At 48.4% G+C, this 11721-nt stretch overlaps 4 protein-coding genes across 4 annotated transcripts; 3 read left to right on the top strand and 1 right to left on the bottom strand.

Annotated features, from left to right (window-relative positions):
* Positions 1–847: 847 nt before the first annotated feature.
* FPRO_03238 (uncharacterized protein) lies at positions 848–3160 on the bottom strand (the record flags this gene model as incomplete). Its single annotated transcript, XM_031226571.1, has 2 exons — positions 848–2840; positions 2898–3160. 2 exons carry the CDS (start codon positions 3158–3160, stop codon positions 848–850), a joined length of 2256 nt encoding a protein of 751 aa, XP_031077095.1.
* A 963-nt stretch (positions 3161–4123) lies between these two features.
* Positions 4124–5562, top strand: FPRO_03239 (uncharacterized protein; the record flags this gene model as incomplete). The annotated part of the gene is made up of 6 exons (XM_031226570.1): positions 4124–4233; positions 4289–4362; positions 4418–4615; positions 4666–4673; positions 4720–5419; positions 5474–5562. The coding sequence occupies 6 exons, from the start codon at positions 4124–4126 to the stop codon at positions 5560–5562; spliced, it is 1179 nt and encodes a 392-aa protein (XP_031077094.1).
* A 1591-nt stretch (positions 5563–7153) lies between these two features.
* On the top strand, positions 7154–8983 carry FPRO_03240 (putative NMT1-N-myristoyltransferase; the record flags this gene model as incomplete). Its single annotated transcript, XM_031226569.1, has 3 exons — positions 7154–7875; positions 7946–8528; positions 8582–8983. 3 exons carry the CDS (start codon positions 7154–7156, stop codon positions 8981–8983), a joined length of 1707 nt encoding a protein of 568 aa, XP_031077093.1.
* An 872-nt stretch (positions 8984–9855) lies between these two features.
* Positions 9856–11207, top strand: FPRO_03241 (uncharacterized protein; the record flags this gene model as incomplete). The annotated part of the gene is made up of 3 exons (XM_031226568.1): positions 9856–9869; positions 10025–10193; positions 10323–11207. The coding sequence occupies 3 exons, from the start codon at positions 9856–9858 to the stop codon at positions 11205–11207; spliced, it is 1068 nt and encodes a 355-aa protein (XP_031077092.1).
* Positions 11208–11721: the final 514 nt, after the last annotated feature.

Here is an 11721-nt window from a genome sequence, read left to right as displayed (position 1 = left end):
GCGTCATCCACAAGTCAATTGTGTGATTTTGATGTTGTAATTCAAGAGAATATCATCATCATCGACATAATCAAAAGAGGATACAAGGCTCAAGACAGGCAACATACGCGTCTGGTAACCATAACGTCAAACTCGTGACACTTGCATTCACAACAATCGTCATGCCATGAAATCACAGTTCATGATGATGCCGAAACCTAATTTCCCATGATGGTGATGCCCCTCCGCAGGCTCATGAGTTTTGTTACTACCCACCTGGGTAGGATAACATTCAAGCTGGCGGAGAGAATGTTGTACTCCTCCGTCCTCGAACCAATATGAATCGGACGACTCTCCAGAAAAGGTGCGACACATCCTCAACTAAATTGCCACATGTCACCACAAAAAGCTACACTACAACTGTATTAACTTCAAGCCTTGAATCCTGTCCCCTCGTTCTATCTAGGAGAAAGAATAGCTAGAATCTCAATTATGCTTCTAGAGCCCAAAGGGTCATCCACACACACATCATGGATGATACGCAGAAACTTGGTAATTGCCCCGGAGAGACCATGAGGGGTACGGGACGGTGCTTGAAAATCAGTGAGCAGGTACAAATCCCGATGATGACAATTCGCCGGACAGTCTCAAGAGATTTAGATTCCGCCGACAAATCTTTCTCCGCTTTGGGTCAAGATAATCTAGGTAACTTATATGCAAGTAGCGCCTATCCATCCCACAAATGATGTTCCTGTCAACACTCCTAACTTCGCCATAACAAAATGCCAAACTCCATTGTAAGCGCACCAAATTTAGAAACAGTTTGTGCAACTCGTAGTAAAACAGGTTTTGAGAACTCAAGACATGCTTAGGCCTCCTTGTCCTTTGCAGAAACTTGATTGATCAAGCGCTGGTACTTAGCTTCAGCCTCCTGCTCAGCATATCGAGCTGGCTTTGACAGCCGTCCATCTACTGGTGGAGTCTCAGAATTGTCTTTGGACGTCCAAAGAACGCCAACCTTCGCGGCGGGCTTCGGCTCTATTACCGAGTCAGGTTTTGGTGTCGAGCCGTTTGTCCTGGGTTCCTCCGAGGCCGTGCCGTCTTTCTCTCCGTCTGAACTGGCTTTCGGGAGCCTCATTGCCAGGAGAACATATTCGGCGCGGGTCATATGATCCATGACATCGTCCATATAGCGCCTGACCTCATCTTGGGGAGCGACCACTCGTGCGAGATTCTCGAGATAGCGTCCAGATGGTGTGAAGAGTCGTATTGTGACGGGTTGGTAGTAGTCTAGCTTTGGGTCGCCTCCATATTCAGATGTGCTTCCCTTGCGAACAATAAGAAATGAAGCCACAACTTGCTGGCCAGTCGCAGTTGGTAGAAATTCCAAAATACTGAATTTGGGGAAAAGATATCGGTCACCGTTTCCAAAATCAAAAACAACAGCAGTAATGTCTGGTTTGGGCACAGGTGGTGGCCCCTTTGATCTGAGAGCCTGTGAGTTAGGTGGAGGTCCATTATGGGGTGCCTTTTGTTGTCCATTCGGCGTGCCATTCGGGGTTTGCTGGCGGATTTGTACAGGAGTAGGGGAAGCTTTCGGAGCGGTCTTCATATCACGATGAAGCCGATCTAAGATTTCCTTGAGATCTGTAGCATCAGTAAAACCGGGTCGGTTTTCCGCAATCCTTCGAATCATATCCCGTGTCCTCTGGTCCTCTAGGGCAGTCTTGACCAATAGAACAACAAGCGGATCACTGCCTTGTGGTGGTCGCAGCTCGGACGACTTCTGGTTGGGGTTAGAGGCCAAGACAATATCAAGAATAGTCCTGACTTCCGTAGCAAAATATTGCACTGTACGGCCATCGACAAGAAGACGATCTGCCGATGGCCCTTGCTGTCCTCCTCTACTTCGATATTCGGCATTCAGTTGATCTATGATCTTCTGAAAGTGAGCTAATTCCCCCTCCTTTGCTTGCCCCACGGCCACTCTTTTCATGAGGTCCCGCAGCTCTGCATCTCCTGAAGCCTTCTGTGCCAATAAAGCAATCACGGGGTCGTTCGCCGACGGTTTCGTAGCAGGGGCAGCACCTGAAGCAGGGACACCTGGAGCTGAGCCAGGGATTGGAGCAGGAGCAGGTTTGGCGAGGCCACCCGCAGGCGGATGAGAATTTGGAGGCGGTCGGGGTGCTGGAGACATTGAAGGAGTTGCTATCGGCCTAGTGGGTGCTGCTGGTGTTACGGTTGGCCCTGAAGCTGACATATGTGCCACTGGTGCGGAAATATTGGGAGACGCTTGTGAGATTGATGGTGTTGGAGATGGTGCTACAGGCCCTCCAACTTGTGGTCTCGGCTGCAAGCTTGGACTCGGGGATGGTGTCGCAGTGTTCACCGGGGCTGTCGTTGAAGTAGCAATCTGACCTTGAGAGGTCCTAGGAAGCGTTTGAGATGATTGATCTGGACTTTGAGCTGGACCCTGTGATGGACTTTGTGGTATAGATTTCGCTGGCACCGCCCTATTCGGTGTCGGGGTGCCAGCTGCCGGTGCTGGAGGCGCAAGTGGTGGAGGCATTGAACCATTTGGAGGACCATACTGAAGGATAGGACGGTGCTGTGGTTGCTGCTGTGGTACGGGCTGAGTTTTTGGTTTCGGGTCCTTCACCACGTACATCGTGGCTTCGATTATATGAGGCTCAATCGTTATCGTTACGGTGCCCACCTTTGACATGGTATCCTTGGGCGGGTTTTTAGGATCTTCATTTAGAACACCTTTGCGCTTATGGGGTTTCGTCCAATACTTTGCAAATAAGCCTTCGCTGATCCATTTGTGACGAGATCGGAAGAGTGATTCGGCAAGTACACCACTTGAGGGACGCGTCAGTCAGTATCTCCATCTCGTAGGTCAGTTCAGCATGTCATACCTTTCACCAACTGACTGATACTCCTTTGACGACAGTTCTTCTGGCTGCGCGACTTCTACCGTTGGGAGAGGTTTACCAGCTTGAATCGATTTGGGCAAAGGCGGCGGGGGAGGTTCTTCAGGTTCCGGAGCTGGCTCTGGCTCTGGAGCTGGCGGGGGAGCAGCAGGCGTCGCAGATCGCTCTCGAGGTGTAACATTGCGCTTTTTGGCAGCATTTTCGCCTCGAGCGGCAGCCCGCGCGGGCAGTTTGCGCTTTCGCTCCATGAACTAGCTTGCACAGTAGGCAAACTACAGAGAGCGCAAAAGAATTACACTGCGAGACTGGAGCCAATCATTATATGAGGGCCATGCAAGGCGCGTCTTGCAGCAAAATGAACGTGTAAAGCTGAGTAATCGATCGTTTTCGCGAGCAATAAGAAGTCGAAGAAGCGAAGGTAAGGTTGGGTCACGAGGGAATGTTGAAAGAATATGGAGTATGGAGGTGGGAGATGGAAGATGGGAATGGAGGCTCCCATTGGCAAAGAGAAAGTGGTAGCAGCCCAGCATTCAGTAGCAACAGCCACCTACTACGGACAGCAATCCGAGGCTCAGTGGTGCAGGTCCAACACGGGCACCTTCATGATGGAGCATGGAGTGTAGATTCCAGGGTTCTGATTGGGCAGGTTCAGTGCTCCAGCGCCTAGGTTTAGGAAAGAAGCTGGGGCTCAGCAGGGACCTTACAGGCCCGGGCCTATTTGGAAGCGCCGTGAGAGTGTCGGGGTCGTCTATTAGTTAGGTTTATCGATAAAAACCAGTCGGCTGGGGAAATCACTCCTATTGAACCTATTGGCCGATGATAGTGCACAAGCTTCGTCATCTACATCTTCCTTTAGCAGTCACAATCACAATTAGCCTCAACTGAGGTAAGGTGAGATGTAGTCATTTCGCGGCTCTTTCTTCCCAGCAGATTAGGTGGGGCCACAGCCGCATCAGACGCGCCTCAGGTACATTGAATGCAGGCGTAGTCTTCCCCACGTGAGAAGTCCCGGTGGTGACCACTGGTGTTTAGCGCGGGCAATGGAAGCATCGTCCTGTCTGGTTCGACCTCAGGCCTTCATGGGTTCTGCCTTGTAATTAGCAGGTGAGCGTATTATTTCGCCTCGGCCAAGTCAGCGTTTCATTTTCAGAATCTGTCATAGATTTCTTTCTTTTACTCTGATTTGTTCTTTGATCCACCAACGGAAAATTATGTCTTATCTTCATCCCGCTGTCAAGGCTGTGGTTATAGCCTTCGCAGCGCCACTGGGCCTCTACTGCGTTTTCTTGGGACTGGGAATGACACCGTTCTTCCAGAGGCAGTATGTTTGGGTCGTGTATCATTGTGAAGTTAATCGATTTTGACTCTCTAATCAGGTTTCTATATGCGCACAAGTTCAATACATTATTATGGAGTAATGTCAACCAACCAGAACGATGGGGTTTCGCTCGTATGTCTAAACTCTGAGATTCTGTATTCATAAGACTCATATAATGCTCGTATAGGGAACCAAGTAACTCCGTTCTCACTCAAGACGCCTGACGGTGAATCAATTTACGCTTGGCATATCCTTCCACTCCCTCTATATCTACAGAATGAAGCCAAGATCGAATCCCAAGAGCCGGGTTTCTCGGCAGACTTCACCAAGACCGAGTCATTTCGTCTACTAAAGGAGGATCCAGAATCTCGCTTGGTGTTATATTGTAAGTTGAATCTGGGGTTCTCATCCTATTGATACTTACTCATATCTCAGTTCACGGTGTAAGTGGTGGCCGCCATTTTCTAACCGATGCAACTGACCTTACAGAACGCTGGTCATATCGCGCAAGCTATTCGACCTCTCAGCTATCATTCCCTGACTGATACTTCCTCTTATCATGTTATCGCCATCGACTACCGAGGATTTGGTCATTCTACGGGCACACCTTCAGAGACTGGAGTAATTCAAGATGCTGCAACACTCGTTGACTGGGCTACCAACGTGGCAGGGATTCCACCAAGTCGCATTGTCCTGCTCGGACAGAGTTTAGGTACTGCTGTAGTCAGTGCCGTTGCTGAAAGGTATGCCCTTCAGGGCGTCGAATTTGCAGGCATTACCATAGTCGCTGGCTTCAGCAATCTTGCAAATCTCCTGTTGGGTTATCGAATCGTGGGTATCTTCCCTGTACTTGCTCCCTTCCGCATGTGGCCTTCTCTTGTTCGCTTCATTCACCGATTCGTTGTCGACAAGTGGCATTCAGACAGACGGCTCGCCAACGTAGTCCGCCATACAAAGACTAGACTCAGGCTTAACTTGATTCATGCAAAGAATGATAAAGACATTCCTTGGACGGAAGACAATAAGTTGTTCAGGGCTGCTGCCCAGGAGACTCTTGGGATTATGGATGACAAGGACTTCGAGACTTGGAAAGAAGAGCACACCATCCGCAAGGGCAAGGATGCATTTGTGACCACTTGGACTGCTGAACCCAACATGATTATCCGCCAAGAGCTTTTTCCATATGGTGGTAAGTGCATATATGTTCAATGCTGTTGGGATTGAATGCTGATAAGTGACTCAGGCCACAACGATATCATGGGCTATGCGCCTGTCGCGCTGGCCATCATGAGGGCATTTGATCTTCATGGAACGACCTACAATGATGAATAGACTGGTTCGACACTTCCATCAGGATAGTTGTTCGGCATCTAATAAGTAGCATCTTCATGTCTGGCCTATTGGGTTGCAATGCCAACACACACATGGTTTCTTAGTAATTACTCTGCACTGTTCGATAAGCGACGTGGGTTTACTTTGCTACTTTCTAGATCCTACTCTGAAGTTTTCGTATTTCTAGGCATATGTTCCTTATATACTACTCATCTCGAACGTAGGAGCACTTAAAGGCGTCGGTGTTCCTGTCGACCCTAGAGTATAGATTTCCATGAAAGACATGTAAATCCGTAAGGTCATTAATAAATAGTCTTATAGGCGATACTCTCCGTCACTGAATGCTCATAATGATTTGATATTACAAATAGCCATCGCAGAGCTCCTCATCACTGACCTCCACTTCCACTCGGCGGGCATATTTTCTTTGTTTAGAAGACAGGTTATTGCTAATTCAGACTGTCCCCATTACTTGAGACAACTCCCCGTCAGATACTGATTGAACTCACTACTCAACGGACCTGCCGCCTTCGCTTCAGCTTCAACTATATCATGGTGGAAAGCGCTGGTAGAGATAATCCCTTGCATACCGCAGCTATGTTCCCTAAGAACCCCTGGCCCTGGGGAGCATAAAAACATCAGACCTTGATATATGGTGTCAAAATCAACTTACTAAAAGGTATCCTAAACTTATCCCAAATTTATTCTAGGTTACCTAAGTCTTTTTATTACTCCAGGTCAAGGTCCTGGGTTTTCTTTCCTCCCCTAGCCTGCCATTTAACGTGCCTCCATGAGTTGTAGTGATCACAAGATCCTTGGATTATACGTTATTGCTGCAAGCGAGACACGAATCGAGGCATCTTGCATTACATCATTCAGTGAAGTAATCACACTGTAGTGAGTAGCGGGATTGTGCTCATTATCGGATAGTTCTCTGGGCCATTTTATGAGTTCTAGGGTGCTTGCAACATCGAGAACCTACTATAGTTTTCTGTATCCTTCTTTCCTTTCTTTCGAGTAAATGAAAGTCATTCACCTCTTTAGTATTCTACACTATAAACAATAGGACACCTATTGCCCTATAGCTGGCCAGCCAACATAACAGTGTCCAGTATCAGATACGGTTTATCTGCCTGGATGACGCAACTTCTGACTTCTTAAAGCAGTATAAATACCAGCTAAACAGTTCCCATCCGCTAGGTCGACCTACCCACGTTGCACTCTTCATTGTTCTATCACAAATCCAAAGCACGTTGTCAATCTGACCAAGTACTGATCAGACTCTCCGGGCCCATACCTTGTTCACTCGTGCGATTCCTTTGAATCAGTTTTAATATATGAGAAAAGCCAACCACGACATCACGGGGCAAGTATTAAGCTTACAACTCGAGGCACCTCCTGTGGTTGTTCATGTATAACTATTATAGTACTTTATTAAAGCCGTTTAACCCCACCTAGCGTTAGCAGTAGAGGGCAGACACATGCTACTTACCCCACCAAAGAGCTCCTTTCGATTAAACTCCCCACCTCACGTAACATTACCTAGTAGTTAGCATCGACAACACCTACATCAAAAGGTCTATCTCGAATCATGTCCGAGGAGTCCAAGCCAGTTGAGCCCGTCGTCGACGAGACGAACTCCGAGCTCAAAGGCAAGGCCATCGCTCACGCCGACGCCGAAGCTGAAGCCGACGACAACGATGCCGCCGAATCTGGATCCGAGGAGGAGCATGAGGAGCAGCACGCTGCTGAAGGTTCCGGCGACAAGAAGAAGAAAAAGAAGAAGAAGTCGAAGCGAGCGAAAGTCAAGGAGGCCCTGACCGGCTCAAAGTCCGCGCCGACCGATTCCGATTTCCACAAGGCCCTCGATGGCCTCACTCCTCAGCAGATCAAGGAGTTCCTCGCCCTCAACCCAGCCCTCTCCCAAGAGGTGAATAAGGCCTCCAAGAGCGATGATCCTTCCGGTTCTCAGGCTGCCGACATGCTCAAGAAAATGTCACTACAAGATATCATGACTGGTCTTGCCGCGGGCGGAAAGAATGCTAAAGATATGGGATCGTATAAGTTCTGGCAGACGCAGCCTGTACCCAAGTTTGGAGAGGATGCGACTTTGAAGGAGGGTCCCTTACGCATTCAGAAGGTCGAGGAGGTCGACAAGGAGCCCGCCCCCCTAATTCCCGGCTTTGAATGGGTTACGATGGATTTGACCAATGACGAGGAGATCAAGGAAGTTTACGAGCTGTTGAACAAGCACTACGTCGAGGACGATGAGGCTATGTTCCGCTTCAACTATTCTCCCTCTATTCTTCGATGGTAAGTTATCAGACTTCCAGGCTAATACACGAGCTAGCATTTCCAAACCAATATCCGCTGACACGCGCAGGGCCATGATGCCTCCTGGCTGGAAGAAGGAATACCATGTTGGTGTCCGCGCAACCCAATCCCGTCTTCTCGTAGCTTTTATCTCGGCCATTCCCGTTCACCTCCGTGTCCGAGAGAACGTTGTTACCTGCTCTGAGGTCAACTTCCTTGCCATCCACAAGAAGCTCCGAGGCAAGCGTCTTACACCAGTACTCATTAAGGAGATTACCAGACGCAGCAACCTCAACGAGATCTGGCAAGGACTCTACACCGCTGGTGTCGTCCTTCCCAAACCCGTCAGCACATGCAGATACTTCCATCGCGCTATCAATTGGCAAAAGCTTTACGAGTGTGGCTTCAGTCCTCTCCCCGCAAACAGCAAGCCTCAGTATCAGGTTCGCAAGTATGCGCTACCAGACGATACTAGCACCAAGGGTCTGCGACCGCTGGAAGAGAAGGACCTTGATGCTGTTATGGACTTGTATAAGCGATATAATGCGCGCTTTGATATGACGCCAGAGTTCAGCCGCGAGGAAGCTCATCACTGGTTTGTCCCCAAGGTTGGACCCAATGACCAGCAGGTTGTGTGGACATACGTTGTCGAGGTCAGTCATCATAAGAACAAAGATCAGAGAATACGCGCTAATAAGCTACAAAGGACGAAAACAAGAAGATCACTGACTTCTTCTCTTTCTTCTGTATCGAGTCGACTGCTATTGGAAACGCTAAGCACAACGTTATCAAGGTTGCTTACATGTTTTACTACGGTACAGACGTCGCGCTACAGGACAAGTTCGACAAGGCTGCTCTCAAGAAGCGCCTTAACGAGCTTGTTCACGATGCCCTTATTATCTCCAAGCGCCATAAGTTCGATGTGTTCAACGCATTGACGCTAATGGACAATGCGCTGTTCCTGGAGCAGCAGAAATTCGGAGCCGGTGATGGTCAACTTCATTATTACCTGTTCAACTATCGTGTTAACCCAATTGCTGGTGGTGTCGATCGCAAGAACCAGCTTGACGAGGAAAATCTGAGTGGTATCGGACTTGTGATGCCTTGAGGTGGATGTGGAAGAGTTGTTGATTTACGATGCATATATAAGTGGACAATGAATGAATGAACGACCAGGCACCAGAAAGGAGTTCAATCGAAAAGGAACAAAGCAAGAAACAATAAAAAGATATTAAGGAGTGGCTTAGAAAGAATACAAGTCTTGATTGGCGTGTATTCGATCATGAATTAGCTGTCTAAGATTCATTGACTGCCTGTTGGAGTTGTGCATCAATTGGCGATGGTTGAATTGTGGGTGACTCATGGGTCTATTAAACTATCTATAACTAGCTGACTTGGTCTCTAATTCGGAGGGTTTGCGGCATCGCTCTCACTTCCATCGAGGCTGGAATGTAACTAAAGATGCCATGTTCGGATTCTTCACGTGGCGTGCCTAGGCCCATGGCGATCAAGCAACTGTAGGTACTAATGCAGGTAGCGCCGAGGCATGATGCAGCGATCCATGGCGCCTTCAATCGCTCACTCACTTGCTCTCTCTCTCACCCTGGCAAGTTGCAAGTTGAGTTGTGACAAGGTATTCCGAATACTACCTACTTCTACCTCTCCACAATTCACAGCCTAGTCTCCTACAACAGGGACTACTTTTTGCTTTTTATATGTCAATTACTCTTCATTCGCTCAAATCTCTGTGATTCTTCCGTGCTCACTACACTCTCCTACTCGCGTAGTCCGGGAGTGACGTACGGGGTCTTTTTGTCAACTGCAACTTGAGATACTACCTTACCTTAATTACTTACCTATACTTCTCAAACAACAGCACAAGACTTTCCCTTGAGACTCGAAGGGTGCACAAACGTGTTTGCGCAAGAAAGAGCCTTGACCAGGTTTATTATAAGAGCAAACAAACGCCAAATATCGATTATGGCGACTGAACTGTGAGTCCTCGACCAACAAAACAACCCCGTTCCATCATAGTCGTTCCAGTCTTTTTGTTCCCTATCTTTTCCATTCTTTCTTTTTCGTCTGCTTCTTTTCATTCGCTCCTCATGTGTGGATTCAAGGCTCACTTACACGCGATACGTCCTCGCAGGCAACGCACGTTTCCCTCTGCTGAGGAGACGCTCAGGCACCCAGCCTATCCAGGCACACTCTGGGCCCTAGAACCTCACTCTCACGGCAAGGTTTCTGTCGCTGAGGGTCGCGGTGGTCCAGTCGGCATTGCGTGGGAGATTCATGGTCAGGGACCCGTCAAGCTTGTGGTACGTTTCTTCCGTTAAAATTCCCTTAATCTCTCCGTCCGCGTGTTACTCTTTCGTACTGTCTGTATCGTGTTTGCTTCAGATTTGGTCATATTCTTCGAGGGGAGGTTAACTGCTGACTGTATGTAGCTTATTATGGGATTGGCAGGAGTCAAGACATCATGGCAGCGTCAAACAAAGTACTTCGGCCATGATCGAGCCGACAAGTACTCGGTTCTCATTATCGATAATCGTGGGATGGGCGGCAGCGACAAGCCTGTGGGTGTCTATTCTACCAGCGGCATGGCACTCGATGCCATCGAGGTCATCGACCATGTTGGTTGGAAGGCTGAGCGTGATATCAACCTCGTTGGTATCTCCATGGGTGGCATGATTGCACAAGAAATTGCTATTCGTATTCCCGAGCGTCTGCAGTCGCTTTCCCTCATCTGCACATCAGGCAAGGTCCAGAACACAAAGGGACTGTGGGAAACTGTCTCAGACACCATGGGTATGATCATCCCCAAGTCCATGGAGCGCAGTATTGTCGACACTGCTCTCCGGCTCTTCACACCCGAGTGGCTCGTCGCACCAGATGATGATATACTACCTGAGCCAGGCGTCACCGTACGATGCAGCCCACCACCGCCAGAGGGTGGTCCAACATACGGCCTCTTCGAGACCAACTTTCAGCGTTTCCAGGCTCAGGAACTCACCAAGAAAACAAATCCCGAGCTGTACACCACCAAAATGCTCATGTGTCAACTTGCGGCGGCAGCTTTGCACAACAAGACGGATGACCAGCTACGGGAAATAGCAGACGGTGTCGGCTCTGAGCGCATCATGATTATGCATGGAAAGCGTGACAACATGATCAGCTTTCCAAATGGCGAACGGCTCATCAAAGTGCTGAAACCAGGCTCTGTACACATTGTGGACGATATGGGACACGCGCCCATCATAGAGAAGACACAATGGTTCAACAGTGTCTTGGAGGAACAGCTGAGTATGTGGACCAAGCCGAAGGAGGAATAAGTGTTGAGAGGTAATTGTTTTCGAGTATATGAGTAAGCGATGGATACTGAATATTGCGATAAGCATGGAACATTGTAAGAGGACAGGCAGGACAGGCAGAGGACTAGTAAGCACTGATTATTGACTGTGAGTTACACGGATGAAGCGTTCGAGGTGCATGTCTTAGTCTAGGAATCACAAAATCATGGCACGTATTCGCTTATTGGGATGTAGCAATTATTGAAATGTCACCAAATCCGACTCCATTTCCAGTGTCTATCATAATGTACATCCGTTTTGCATGCCTATAATTTGGCATCATTTCAACTCTTGGGAAAAGTTACTCGTCCTTGAACCTCTTGATTGATGGACTTTTGATGTTACAGAAATTCCCATCATGGAACATCCATTGTATACATTTCGATACCCGCAATCGGGCAATAGCTGTTCTTTTAGTAAGAGATCAGTCTTCCCCTATCTTCTACCAACATCGACTTGCGATGTATGGTTTCGAGCTTTAGCCCTTCTATCATGC

The sequence above is a fragment of the Fusarium proliferatum genome (genome assembly GCF_900067095.1).
Source record: "Fusarium proliferatum ET1 genome assembly, contig: FPRO_scaffold002, whole genome shotgun sequence".
In the NCBI taxonomy this organism is placed as follows: Eukaryota; Fungi; Ascomycota; class Sordariomycetes; order Hypocreales; family Nectriaceae; genus Fusarium; species Fusarium proliferatum.
Note: the sequence above shows the minus strand (reverse complement) of the source record. Positions and strands in the feature narration are given on the sequence as shown.